The sequence below is a fragment of the Aegilops tauschii genome, chromosome 7, assembly GCF_002575655.3.
Source record: "Aegilops tauschii subsp. strangulata cultivar AL8/78 chromosome 7, Aet v6.0, whole genome shotgun sequence".
NCBI classification, from domain to species: Eukaryota; Viridiplantae; Streptophyta; class Magnoliopsida; order Poales; family Poaceae; genus Aegilops; species Aegilops tauschii.
This window is the reverse complement of record NC_053041.3, coordinates 173,670,398-173,685,317: the sequence shown is the minus strand read 5'-3', so window position 1 is coordinate 173,685,317 and position 14,920 is coordinate 173,670,398. Positions and strand designations below refer to the sequence as shown.

General features: G+C 44.0%; 1 protein-coding gene and 1 long non-coding RNA gene across 2 annotated transcripts; both read right to left on the bottom strand.

Annotated features, from left to right (window-relative positions):
- Positions 1–1,070: 1,070 nt before the first annotated feature.
- On the bottom strand, positions 1,071–5,450 carry LOC141028002 (uncharacterized). Its single transcript, XR_012190109.1, has 2 exons — positions 4,788–5,450; positions 1,071–2,865 (listed from the first exon to the last, which is right to left on the bottom strand). It is a non-coding gene; the product is annotated as an uncharacterized lncRNA (long non-coding RNA).
- Positions 5,451–8,821: 3,371 nt separating this feature from the next.
- LOC109746728 (uncharacterized protein At1g66480) lies at positions 8,822–12,370 on the bottom strand. Its single transcript, XM_020305832.3, has 2 exons — positions 11,365–12,370; positions 8,822–9,325 (listed from the first exon to the last, which is right to left on the bottom strand). The coding sequence occupies exons 1-2, from the start codon at positions 12,178–12,180 to the stop codon at positions 9,281–9,283; spliced, it is 861 nt and encodes a 286-aa protein (XP_020161421.1). The 5' UTR covers positions 12,181–12,370; the 3' UTR covers positions 8,822–9,280.
- Between the last annotated feature and the right edge of the window lie 2,550 nt (positions 12,371–14,920).

The following is a 14,920-nucleotide window of genomic DNA, read 5'->3' as shown; positions in this document are numbered from 1 at the left end:
ACTGTAGTTGCTGCTGCACTAGCACTTGTGGTGCAGCTAGCTAGAAGCTAAGCTTGCCTGAATTATTTGTTCGGCTTAATTATCTGCTACTCTCATCATGTAAACTAATCGAGACCATTCTACATGCTTGTTTGTGACTAAGAAAGAGTAAAGTAACGGTAATTAACAAAGAGTAAAGTACTCCTTGATGTGGGCCTCCTCATTGGTTGTAAAGCAAAGCAATTTGACATTTTCAATCATGAGTAAATCAGAAACTAGTCTCAGCTTGAGTCCTGATCTTGTGCATTTTCCTTTTCTTTCAGTGAACTAGTCTAGCTATTGAGTCATGATGTACTGTAGTTTTTTATTTAAATGTTTAATTAACAAATCATTTTAAATGGTGTGCACAGGTTTCGGTGAACTAGACTCAGCTTGAAACAGTTAACTAAATTTTGTCAGTGGAATGGATCTTTTTGAACCACGCTGAATTCTGTTTCTGAAAAATAGTCGGGTCATCTTCACTGCCTGTGTTGTGTGTGTTCCTGAAAAAAACCGTAAACTGAATTTTTTTAATGCATTTTAGAATTTTAGAATGACTGATTTTTCAGCCAAGTTTGTTTCTGAACAGTAGTGACATGGAGTAGTGTAGTGGTCCTGTAGTGACCAAATTTTCAAATACTCTCTGTAAGTTGGTGAAAATACCCCTTATATACTCTTACAACCCGGGTTAACTCCATAAAAGGGACTCTTGTCATCCACTGTCCTTTTATTTGTTCCATGCTAAATGGACCTCTTATTTCAAAACTTTAGAACATGTTGAGTCTTCAGTTAACTCCATACAAGGGACTCTTGCTTTTTTACTAAAGCTAAATTGCAATTGCAGTAGAAGATAATATCATACCATATCATCTACTGATGATATGGGATTAGCAAAGGCCTTGCTTGCCTCATTAGTTGATGTAGTTGTCAAGCAAAAATTTCAGTCCACTAACCCAAATTCATTCAAATAATTAAAATTAATCCAAATCAATTCAAATAATTCAAATAAATCCAAATAACCCAAATTAATTCAAATAACCCAAATAATTCAATTAATCCAAATAACCCATATAATTCCAATAAATTCCAACAAGGAGTTGATATACAAGGATTAGACAAGGTATACACAAGGACATGACATAAGGGCATCTTTGTCCCCTCTTGACACAAGATTACACAAGACATACACAAGGAGCACCTGACTACATGACATAAGGGCCTCTTTGTCCCCTCTTGACTACATTCTTTTCCTTTCTCTGGCCACTTCTTCTCTTCCCTTCCCTTTACTTTTCTTTCTTTTCCCTTCTCTAGCTAATTCTTTCCTTTCATCTTCTTTTCCTATTGCAATTTCCATTTCTTCTATAATGGCCCTAGTATCAACAACTACCCGACTGTCGCAATATACACCGGTTATTTCCATTCCAGCATTCTGAACGCGATCCTTGTGCAAGTGGGGAAACTTATATTGATTTCCTCCTTTGTCTTCCATAACTTCAAACATAACTGCTTCTAATGTGATAAAGCTTCTGTGCAACTTGTCGGGATCGTAGTTCTCGAATTCCTCTTCCACACCCTGTACCAGTTCCTGGATGTTTGTAGGTGACCTGCAGTCGGTTAGAGACTGGAGAGAGTTATGGAAGCAGAGGTCCAAACAATTTAACTCAGGGCTATTTGGGGGCTGTTGTAGCAATTGGATGTCAAGATCAGTTTGTTCCACAGCTTCTCGAAAAGCTACATCATTGGGAAGGACATGAGGCTTTGCGTTATCCTGTTGGATGAATATTGTTGCTCCCTCATCATCGTCAGGCCACTTATCCTGAATTGCCGGGATAACCTTATTGATTAGATAATCTCTGCACACAGGCCTGGTTACTTTCACTGTGTCAACACTTTTGTTCCCTTTGTTCTGTTCTGACTTGTCCGCTTCGCCTCAGTCTCTTCGACGAATGCCCAAATGCCGTTCTTCCATCGAATGTTAGCTCCCCCTCATTGTTATATCGAGGCCTGGCAACAGCTGTTAGGAACATTACCTTCCCAATGTTGTGAGTGTTTGACACGGTGCGCTTCGGTTCAGGTTCTCCTGGAAGTACATAGTAACTATTCTTCACTCTCGTCATGTCAAACCACTTTTCATCGATGTGAACCATATTCGTCATTGGTTTGAACATAGCCCAAGAAGTTCAGATCGAATTGTCATCGACCATGGACATAGAAAATTTCAATCTCGCAAGCTTGTTCTCTAGCTTGAGATGAGGCTTCACGGTGCTTGTGATGCGGTTGAGCTCATTCAACTGGAACCTCTTATGTAGGGTCGATCGGGCCACACCTAGAGACCGTGCCAGAGATCGAATTGTTCTTCTTTTATTCAGTGGGATTGTTGAGGTCATCTCTAGATCCAGCTCCTTTCTCTTTCGGCCAGATCTTCCTGGCTTCTTGCTTGAGACATCTACTTCTTTGCCATCGGCAATTTGCTTTTTGGCGTCTTCCCAGATTCTTTCAACAGATTGTACACTTATGTCCAACAGGTTTGAGACTAGCAGCTTGTCGTCTGGTTGAACAGACCCATCTCTGAGCTCGATTACCAGCAAGGCGAAGTAAACACCATGCCTCTCCTTATCTGACAATTCTCTTCTCTTCTCTTGAAGTATCCAATTCATAACTTCATCCTCTTCCTCTTGAGCTTCATCCTCTTTCCCTTCATCTTCTTGAGGCATCCAATTCATATCTTCATCGTCTTCCTCTTGAGGCATCAAGTTCAAATCCATAGCTCCATTATCTTGAGGCATCAAATTCAAATTAATACCTTCATCGTCTTCCTCTTGAGGCATCATGTTCAAATCCATACTCCTGCTATCAATGACAAAAGATGAGTACATCATGGTACCATAACAAGAATATATACACACAAAATTTACTAGAATGACAGGAGCCTTGCAAGCATTACAAAAATGTGAACTACTGACTAAGAAATGTTATGACTAAGAAATGAAGCTGCTCCTTTGTAACACCATTTCATTTCTTATGAAACTTCCAACTCCTGTCATTTCAGAAAGAATTCCAATCCATCATGACTAATTTGAAGTTTATGTCATTAGTTTATCAACTGGAGTAAATTTTCACCGAATCTTAACTGGAGTACAATTGGATTTCAACTCCTGTCATACAATTGGATTTTACTGTATGTATCTTAACTGAATTTTGACCATGTCTTGTTCCTTTCTTGCTTGCTTGCTTCTCTTGACTTCCAATGGGAAGTTACTTTCTGTATGCGTATATATTGTCAATTTCTGTAATAGGATTTTGTTGTGAATCTCAAATCTAAATTAGTTCCAGAGAAATGCATTCAGTGTACCTTCATGTCAAACTAATCCAGTTTACTGAATTTTACTCTAGTTAGAGTAGTTTTGCTGAATTTTACTCTACTTACAGTAGTTTTAACTGAAGTTACTCTACTTACAGTAGTTTTAACTGAATTTTACTCTACTTACAATAGATTCAAAGTGTCAAGAAAATATCAATAGCTAAATCATAAGGGTGAAGAAGTATTCAAAGAGATGGGAGTAGTTTCTAGATTGACGTCTGAGGGTTGCCAAGCAAATTTGCCAAAACTCTTTCATTGGTCTTGGTGGGTTGCGTCACATGGCAGTGAAATTTGGGAAAGCCTTTGGACTGAATGTGACAGTTTTGGGTACAAGTGAATCGAAAAGAGATGAAGCTATCAGCCTTCTTGGTGCAGATAATTTTGTGGTATCATCAGACAAAACACAGATGGAGGTACTGAACATCTTTAATCTATTTTATTTAAAGCTGAGTGTGAAACAACTTAGTACAGACCACAACAAGTACATATCTCCTTAGTCCTTACCTTATGTTAGATTCCAACTGAAAAAGCATAATAAATGCACAAAGGAACAGAGCTCATTCTGCAATCGATACTTCTGCCTATACTATTTTGTGCGAGAGACAGTTAGTATAGCTGAATTCTGCTTGTTATTCTTCTCACTCTGCTTGTACTAAGTGAGAATAACGAAATGATTTACTTTTGCAGTCCCTGAAAAATTCTCTGGATTTCGTTGTCGATACTGCCTCTAGTGACCACCCATTTGACCCTTATCTCGGGCTTCTGAAAGTTCGTGGCATAATGGCACTAGTTGGCTTTCCTGGAGAAATCAGAGTGCATCCTGCAACACTTAATCTGGGTAAACACCTTAACATTACCAGTCCAGTTAAAATAGTTGCTGAGTGGGAAGTCTGTTTATTTATATCTTGTATAGCTGTATGAGACTGTATATCGTCGAACAGACCACTAGTTGTTAGTTTTCTGGTTCAAAACTTGGTGAAGAAACTGGGTTTCGGCCCTTTATCGAAAGATAACTGATCAGAACTTACTGCAGGTGCACGTTAGCGCCTGTATGCTTTGACACTGTCGAAACTGAAAATTTGCAAGAGTTTTGCTTGATGTTTATACTGATGTCGAAACTGAAATTTTCCTTACTATTGTTAGTTGTTGAACTTTGTACTCCTCCAGTGGCAGAGATTACTAATCCATGCTAAATTGAAATTTTCCTTACTATTGTTAGTTGTTGAACTCTGTACTCATGTGCCATGCATAAATAGTGTTATCTTGAATGACTGATCTAAGTCACATATCTTACGAGTTAATTTTTGATACAACAAGCAACAGCATGACGAAGAGATTACAACAACAACAATCGCTACAGATCAATCGACAGGGGAAGAACAGCAGAAGACCAGAGATTGTACTGTACCTTCTTCTTCAGAGAAGACCAGCAGCGAAGAACAGCAGGTCAGCACGAGCACGAGCTCCGCCAGCAAGCATGCAGCGTGGGCGAGCGTACACGCACCCGAGCGTGGGTGATACTCCAATGGCAGCGGCGCCGGTTTTTGGTCACCGGAGGAGCTTACTGACGAGCTCCAATGGCAGCAAGCGGCAGACCACCACGGCCAGGCGAACCAGTAACCAATCGACAGGAGAAAAGTGACCTGGAGGACCAGAAGATCACCTTGAAGCTGTTGAGCCGCTCGGGGAAACTAGAGGAGGAGCGACGGCGCTGAGCTCGTGTGCGGAATCGGCGGCCAGAGTGGGAGGAGACGGGATCGATTCCGTCGATCAGCGGCTTCCCAGCAAGCGTGGCTCAAGAGGGCGTAGGTATCGGCGAGGCGGAGCTCCTGGTATGCTCGGGAAGGACTGAGGAGGTGCGACGGCCCCGAGCCCCTGTGCGGACGCCGCTGCCGGAGGGGGAGGAGACGGGCTCGTTTTTGGAGTGGGGGCAGCTCCTATGCGGAAGCAGCGGCCGGCAGCAGGGGAGAATCTGGAGGATAAGATGCCGCAGCGGCAGGAGCTCCACCGGCCTGGAGCCCGGCCGGCGGCAGGATCTTCCCGCGACTTGGGCCTGCGTGCGGGTTGCTTTGAGAGAATTCAAAGTTGCGGGAGGGTGCTTTTGTAAAAAATGCGGTAGTTCAAATTTTAAACCCCCTGCGACATGTTTTTCGGGACGGAGGGAGTATAATTTTTCTAGAATATATGTGATTTGTGGGCAAAAGAATCAACACAAAGCGATGCCCGAGGGCCCCACAAGGGAAGGTGCCGCGACCACCCCCTGGTCGCGCTATGAGCCCTTGTGGCTAGCCCTTAAGTCGGTTGGAGCCCTTCTTTCGCCGCAAGAAAGCTAATTTCCAGAAGAAGAAAAATCCCCTCAAAATTTTAGCCCGTTCGAAGTTATGGATCTTCGGCAATAAAAGAAACAGTGTTCGGACAGAAAACATGAGCGAAAAACAGAGAGACGGAGAAAAGAGATCCAATCTTAGAGGGGCTCTCGTCCCTCTGAGAACCATGGTGGCCAAGGACCAGATGGGAGAACCTCCCCCATCTAGGGGGAGGCCATGGATGAACAAACCGTGGGGAGCCTCTCTCCCTCCCCCTCCCGATGGCGCCAGAGTGCCACTCGCGATGATCGTCTTCATCAATGTTGCCGTCTTCACCAACATCTTCAGCACCTTCCTCACCTCTTTTAAGCGGTCCACTCTCCCACAACCCGTTGTAATCCCCTACTTAAATATGGTGTTTTGATTATATGAATTATCATACAATGATTTGTGTCATCGCTATTATGTGTGAGTAGATTTTGGTTGTCCTATGGGTTAACTGGTGAATTGCCATGGTTGATTTGAGTTGCTTGCTTGTGGTTATGTTACTGTCATTTGATGCCCATCATATGAGCACGCGTGTGAATCCCACCATAGGGTTAGTAGTATATTGATAGGACTATGCATATGGGGAAAGAAGTGACTGTAACCTCTCCGAACCATGGAAATTGATACATACATGATTGAAGGGGGGCAATATATTTTAATGGTATGGTTGGGTTTACCTTAATGAACTTGTTAGTAGTTGCGGATGCTTCCTAATAGTTCCAATAATAAGTGCATAGAATTTTAAGTAAAGGATGACATGCTAGCGGAGACCTCTCCCACATATAAACTTGTGATGAAGATCGGTTTACTAACATAGCTAGTTACTTATGGACAATTCCACACACCATACCACCACTATTCCACACGCTATTTGTGTTATATTGTATCTATATTTAAGCAGCACCTACTTTTTATATTTATGTTCTTCGTTACCTTGCAAACATATCTCTTTATACCCACAAAGTACTCATAGTTTTATTTCTTGTTTCTAGATAAAGCAAATGCTCAGTGTACCAGTGACGGATAGGAATATTGATCTTACTTTTAGCTTCTTGTGGGTTCGGAACTCCAAACTTATCACCTCCATCACTGAAAAGTTCTATGACAATTCCTTGTACTTAGTAATTATCAGCACAACATGTGTCTCTACAAGAAGCACAACTATGCTCCTCTTAGGGAAAAACAGCACAGCATCAACTTTACTTCCTGAAAAAAGCACGGTTGTGCTTAACAAAAAGCACAGGTGTGCTTTATGAGAAGTACAACTATGACTAAAAAACACATCATGTGCTTTCCTGAAAATGGAAAAGCACAGTCTCTGTTTCCACTAGAAACACAACTATGCTTCCTGAAAAGGTAAAAGCACAATTGTGCTTCCAAAAAGTGAAAAAAGCATAAATGTGCTTATGGGTTCCTTTTTTCCAGTTGTGGATTTTCTGGTTTTGAACTTTCTCAAGTGATGATTTTTCGGTCATATTTTTGTTCTCATTTTTTTTATTTCTACTTTTTTTTGGTTCTTAGTTTTCTCATTCCAGTTTTTTTGTTTTGTGTGAAAAGTATATTAAAATATATTAACATGGGATCTAGTTTGTAAGATCTCGAGAAATCTATAGGTGAAAACGGTTTGTGATTTGGACGCACGGTTCAGGAGATAAAACATTAAAAAAGAATCTATGAAAAAAAACTTTCAAGTTGCGACAAGTAGCGTACATGCAATGTGCCCCTTGTCAGCACAAGAGAACATGAAAAGTGACATTTGCACAGGGTAACCCATAACTAGTGATCTCGCTTAAGGCACTGAACTGGGCCTCCGGAGAGAGGACTGAGCTTCAGGGACTTAACTGCACACCCGAATCTTTTAAGCGCCAAATAGAATACAAGCCGTACGCAGCACACACCCCTCGACCGAATGGGCCATCCCATTTAGAACTGTAGCGATGGTCTGGTTCACCTCGCGTTTTTTGGTCGATTCTTTTCCGTTTTATTTCTGTCCGGCTTTAGGCCAGTTTTTTTTCTATTCTTTTCTCGTTCTTTTTATTTTTATTTTTATTTTCATGAAATTTTTTCCTTTTCAAATTCGTTAACTTTGCCCAAATTTATCAAAAAAAAATCCTAATTCATGAACTTTTTTCAAATTCGTGAAGTGTTGTCAAATGTGCTAAACATTTTTTCAAATTCAAGAACATATTTTTATATTCACGGTTTGTTTTCAAAATTGTGAACTATTTTAAAATTGGTGAGCTGTTTTAAAAAAATCATGAATTTATTTCAAATCATTGAACTTTTTTTAAAGATGGTCAATTTTTTAAAAATTCATAAACATTTTCAAAATTGTGAACTTTTTGCAAATCTATGAACTCTTTTAATATTCATGAACTTTTTCAAATTTTTGGGAAGTCAACGGGGTCAAAATGGTCAACTAGAGGTCAAAGGGCCAGAGGTTAAAAGGCAATTGTCACTTTTAGCAACAAAGAAAGGAATCAAAGCAGTAATGAAGGAATGAACGAGTGGGCTTTCTAGATACAGGGTCGTAGTGAATGTTTGCTCTTTTCTTTGAGAAAGCAGTGAATATTTGAATTATCTGTAAAACAAATTGTGAATATTTGCTGAAGGTTTGTTGTTTCCATGTTACGCGTCAATGGATTCCACTGCATGCACCATTGGTGGCGTAGATGCATGAGGCCTTGTACAATGCTAAGTGTTTAGAATAATAAATCGGATTTTTCTGAAGCACCAGTGCCTATTTCTACAGAAGAGGCGCCTAATTAAGCGTCTACCCTGCACAAATATGCACCGGTGCTTAAGAAAAAATTGGTTTATTTCTCTAAGCATCTTGCATTGTACAAGGCCTAATGGGATGACTGAAATATCAAAAAATATGTGTTTTTTTTAACCATGGAAAATATTCATCTTCCATTCGTCTCTCAAAAAAATGCTTCGGAAAGGACCCTTTGTTTCGATTTTTTTCCTCCGTGATTGTATCAGCCACGAATGTATTACTTCTAACTTTCTAAGTAATCAATAAAGCTCATGATTTGCAAGACAAAGACCCTGACCGGGCGCGCCCGTTCCTTGTGTCCACATCGAATCAAACAATCACTTACATCCATTATTCGTCTTGAACCAAGTATGTATTTACAAAAGAAAAGAAAAAAGACATGACCAGACGGCACGCGACATGCGAAAGCCGAATGCAGCGAGGTTGGAGATGACCCGACGACGTCGGCAACGCAGGGCGGGTCCGATCCCCAACGTCATGCACAGGATCATATGTTAAGTTTATACGTAGAGGTCCATATACATCTCCCCTAAGCTAACTACAGAGAGCACCACAACTCGCAGCAATGTAATCGCAGGCTAAGGCTAAAGGTAAACAAACATAGAGGAAAACGACGCTCCATGCCGTATGAAGAAGAAGAAGAAGGGAGCGAGGCGCGAGGCAGGAAACCGTCGGCGGCCTCTCGTCTCCAGCTCCGGCAACCTGTGGTCGATCGATCTATTACTTGGACAAGAATTAGCACTCTCGCTTCAGGTGGACGAAAGGTCATCATGCTATGATCTCATCCGGCAAGGCCACGAACCGCGTTCGCTTCTGAAACACCACAGAAACAAGAGTCACATGAGAAGATGTCAGCAAAAGCGACGGGTAATTCGTTTCAACCAATTGCTATTATGTTTACGCTTCAGGGCACGACAACGATGGGCCGAGAATTGCAAGATCAGAACATCAAGTACATGAAAGAGTACAGGGCGAGCCAACAATACTTCTGAGAAACAAAAATCAAAGGAAATCGTAAAGAGAAGTTCTGCTGATGTAATATCCCTTATCTTCGAGCGAGAAAAACTGGCACAGGTAGAAAACGATTGCTAAATGGTGTCATGGTGACAAGATTAACTTCAAAGAGATAGTTACCCGCAAAAAAAAAAAAAAAACTTCAAAGAGATAGTTCCCCTGATAACAGCTTCAATGAGATAGTATCATGCCATCATCTAACGGTCGCCTGCTGCTGCCTAGACTAGTTTAACGGTTAGGATTTGCTGGTTTGACTTTCAGGTGCTCAACCATAAATTAATTGAACCAGTAAGTTGACAGTACATTAGTGAAGGTGACCGGAAAGAATCGGCCCAAAGGTACACTAATGGGTATAAACCGGGTCGAGCAACTTGTCTCGTTATGATCCCTGAAATTTTCTCCCTAGCTCTGGACACTTGGTCAGACATAGACCTTCTACAGATCTGACTGTAGATCAGCTCTACATAGACTTTCTACAGATTTTGGAACGTCAGAATGGCTGCTATGCTGAATCCGCAGATAAAAGACTATCCATATAACGAAACGCAACAGTTTTAGGTTGAAGATGGAACAGAGCTATTGCTGACTTCCTGTGCTAAAATATCAGTTGACAACATCGAACGTTGAGAGAGCTCGTTCTGAAACTTCAGCGCGCCAACTATTTTCCATGGTAGATCTATGACTGGCGACTGCTACTGCTATGCTTCATCCGCAGCCAGAAAATGAGAATTGTCTCATACTTCCAGATATTCAAGTAGGAGTATGACAAGCAACTGTATTTTGCACCATCACTCAAACCAGTCAAATCCTAGAATTGATCGCCAACAAATAACTAACGTAGTAACGTGTCAGGAAAAACCTCAAACACGCTGTTCAATACTTAAGACACATCTGCATCGGCCGAAAATACTGGTCACACCATTAACAGCTCCAAATCGTTCCCCATTGGACTTGGACACGTAGGGATCCATTGACAGTCCATAACGAAGATATACCATGCTGCTGGAAATGCTCTTATGGCTTGCTTACATATTCCTAAACGAACCGGGTGAAAGAAAGAAACAAAATGCATGCCATGTTTTACCTAGATTATAATGGTATGAATTAGTCGAAGCTAATTTCGTAGGAAATTTTATTGGGTGACAAACTGTGTGAACCATTTATCTGCTTTATAAACTATATATTGTTAATATATTACTCTCTTCGTCTCATACTAAGTGTCTTAACTTTGTACTAACTTTAGTATGAAGTTATACTAAAGTTGAGACACTTATTGTGTGACGGAGAGAGTATTTGATAAATTGAGTTGGTCAAAATAAGCAGTTTTGTAATACATATTTTTGGGTGAAAGTCTCTGCATTATTTTATTGACTGGGCAATAAGACACCACCGTTGCTTGAAAGAAAAAAAAATGTTTCCCTTCCCACGGATTTCTTTTTAAATGCAGATGAATGAAAAGCAATACAAAAGGACCAATTTATACAGTGATTATTTTTGTATTGCAAAATAAAGTTATTTGATTCAGAAAAGCAATACAAGGACCTTTTTGTTTGCGGGTATTTGATTCAGACCTTAATAGCATGGTTCTATCAAAATAGTACTCCCCTCTTCAGTTCAAAAAAAAAATTAGTACTCCCTCCGTTCCACAAAAACGTCTTGTATTATGGGACGGAATGAGTAGTAAAGATAGTATTCCCTCCGTTCATTTTTATAAGACCTTTTAAATATTTAAGACAAAACTTAAAACAGTTCAATTCCAGCTGTCCTAAACGACTTATAAAAATGAACAGAGGAAGTAATATTTTTGAATAAAAAGTTTGAAAGAAGCAGTGCATTACCTCCTTCCGGCTGGCCTTGACGTCCGCTGATGCATACTCCGGCGTGCGGGGTAAAGCGGACCACCTATCCGGCGTCTTCGCCGTCTCTACGCCCCTCTCCGGTGTCTGCATCATGAACCTGGCACCCCACTCGGGCGTTGCGGCGAACCTGGGACTCCGCTCTGGGGTTTGCGCGAACCTGCCACCGCCCCAGTCCGGCGTCGGCACGAACCGCGGGCTCCGCTCTGGCGTCTGCGGGAGCCCACCAGTGCCCCAGTCCGCCGTCGGCAGGAACCGCGGGCTCCGCTCCGGCGTCACAGCGCCGTTGGCGGCGCAGAGCTGCATGATCTTCGCGGCCGCCTCGGCAGCGTCCCGGCTCTCGCCCATAAGCTTGGCGACCTGCGCCTTGGGCAGGCGCATCCTGAGCTGGACCGGCCCGCCCTCGGAGGCGGTAGACATCGGGGAGGGCGGCGCGGTACCGGCACCGGCCGAGGTCGGGAAGGTGAGGTCGGAGGTGGAGCGGCGCGTGAGCATGAGCGACTCGAGCCTCTCGCGCGCGCCGACGTGGAGCGCGCCGGACCAGGCGCGGCGCGGGGGCACGGTGGGGCGGGGCAGCGCGACGAGGAAGTAGAGCCGGCCCGGGCGGAGCAGCGCGTCGTGCTCGAGCGGGCGCGCGCGGACGCCGAGCAGCTTGACCTGCTCCGACTCGAGCAGCTGGAAGCCCGGGTGGTCGCGCAGCACGGCGCCCGCGTACGCCGGCGGCTTCACCCTGAACGCGGTGCCGTCCAGCTGCATCACCTTGGCGCCCTTGCGCCGGCCGCCGATGCTGTTGCCCATTGCCTGCCGGCCGGCTGCTGCTCCTCGCTCCCACGCTGCGCTCTCCTCCCGGCGGCGGCTGCGTTCTCTCTTGTCTTTCGCCGCCTCCTCTTCTCTTCCGTGGTGGTGCGTGGGTTCGGTTCGCGTGGTTCTTTGCGACGTTTGTGCGTGTGGCCATGTGGGGTGTGGGAGTTTAAAACGGGCGAGCGAAGAAGGGACAGACAGGTTTGGGAGTCAAAGGTTCACGCGAGTATTGAGCTTGACGTGGACTGGAACTATACTGTATTATTTTCTACTGTACAAAGCTTAGCTAGCCCCCCACTATGGCATAGATAGCACTGTGAAAGTGGAATGGGGGAGGTTAAAGTCGGTTCTAGTGCATGTATGTCTAATTATAACTACTCCTATGCGTGAAGGATGAAAACACGTTTTTGACCGTCCAATTAAGCTCGCAGTTCCAGATTCAGAGCAAGAACTTTACTTGGAGCGAAGCAAAACGCAGAAGTAATCGTGATCTTACTACTAGTAACTTTTTAAGCGTACTTGTCTGAACACTTAGGTTATTTTAGAGTGGCAAAGGGTAGGTTTGCTTCGGCTGTGCAGAACTGAGGAAGCATGCTGCAGGCGTAAAATTTAAACTAGATATACTCCGTACTTGTGCAAAACTGACTTGGTACCTAATTTGGTGGGAGGAAACTTCAATTACCACGAGCAGCGTTTGTGGCACAGCTTCTTCTCTCTCTGCATCAGATCACATCATATTTACGTTTGTCAAAAAAAAAAGATCACGTCATATTTACGTTTGTCAAAAAAAAAGATCACGTCATATTTAACGTGCTAGCAAACGTAACGAGTTCGACCCGCCGAATAGCGCGGCGAAATCCGCCGCCCGCCGTGTTATCTCGTACAGAAGGAGACACCGGCCGCAGGGGCGGAGAATGGTGGGGATGGTGCCGGCCATTGGACATGATCTACCTTGCTGTTCGCGCTTGTGCTAGTGTTGCTCGACGGAAGAGAAAGAGAGAGGCCAGAGGTGGAAGAAAGGAGATGTGCTTTGAGATCCGTTTTTTCCAGGTGTTATGATCACGAGAGGGTCTCACAACGCAGAACGTGCGACCCGGATCGCATAAGATTTTTTTTCCCGCATTAGCACTGTGGAAGTGGAAGTGCAAGCGAGGAGGTTAAAGTCGGTTCTAGTGCATGCATGTCTTAATTAACTATGAGTGATGGATGAAAACACGTTTTGACCGTCCAATCAAGCACGCAGTTCCAGAATCAGAACAAGAACTTTACTTCGAACGAAGCAAAACTTAGCTACTCTTGGTCTGAACACTTCGGTTATTTTGGAGAGCCAAAGGGCAGGTTTGCTTCGGCCGCGCAGAGTCGAGGGAGCATGCTGCAGGCGTAGGATTTAAATCAGCCATGCACTTTGTCTACAAAACTGACTTGGTGTCACAGCTTCTTCTTTCTCAGTATATCAGATCACATCATATTTACCGTGCTAGCAGCAAACGCAAACGAGTTCGACCAGTCGAAGAGCTCGCCGAGATCGGCCGCCCGCCGTGTTATCTCGTGGCCAACTTTGCATGTGCCGTTCGCCTTCATTTTTAAACCCCTTGACGTTGATCTTGCACCTGTAACCATTAACCTCCATTTGTATTTGTAGTAAGTGGGTTCGTACGTGGCCTGGTCTCTTTGTTCTCGAAGCCATGGCACTACAGCAACAACAGCAACGCGGGTGGCGTACCGCCGGACTCGCCACGGCGGACGCCCCGGGTCCAGATGGTGCGTCCTTCACGCCACAGATCGGGGTCCTCCTTTTTGCGCCCGTCACGGCACGGGATCGGATCGAGGAATGTCCTGCGGCGGGCGGCGGCGGCGGCGAGGTCAACCGCGCGCATGCACCGTATTAATGCGTCTATAGCTTAGAGCATCTCCAGCCGTTGGCCCCCCAAGACGCATAAAAATCGCCCCCTGGGTGAGCCGGCGATTCGTTCAACGCTGGGGCGGCGGTTTTGCGCTTAGTCGTCGCCCCCAGCTCGCCCCAGTCATCGATTTTGGCCCACTTTTAAAGCCCCATTTCGGTGAAAAAGGCCCATATGGACGAGAATAGGCCCATATTCGACGTGGTTCGCCGTGGCTCGGCGTTCAATTATCAACATAAATATATTTTTATCGCATATTTCATCACAGAAAATTCAAATACTTTAACAAAATAGTTCAACAACAAATAGTTCAATACAAATTATTTAGTTCAACAAATAAAAACTCATATTTCATCACACGTCGCGCCCGGTGTCGCCCTTGAGCCTCCGTAGGTGCTCTATCAGATCTTGCTGCAGTTGATGATGCACCTGTGGGTCTCGGATCTCCTGACGCATACTGAGGTAGGCAGTCCAGGTTGCCGGTAGCTGGTGATCAACTTGGGCAAGAGGACCCTGCCTGTGGTATGGTTCAGTGTCAAACACTGGATCTTCCTGCTCGCTCTCAATGATCATGTTGTGCAAGATGACACATCAGGTCATGATCTCCCACATTTGATCTTTCGACCAGGTCTGAGCAGGGTACCGGACAACAACAAATCGAGATTGGAGCACACCAAATGCCCGCTCGACATCCTTCCTGCAAGCCTCCTGAATCTTCGCAAACCAGGCGTTCTTGCCTCCAGGCACAGGGTTTTTGATGGTCTTCACAAATGTCGACCATCTCGGATAGATGCCATCAGCTAGATAGTACCCCTTGTTGTAGTGCCGCCCATTGA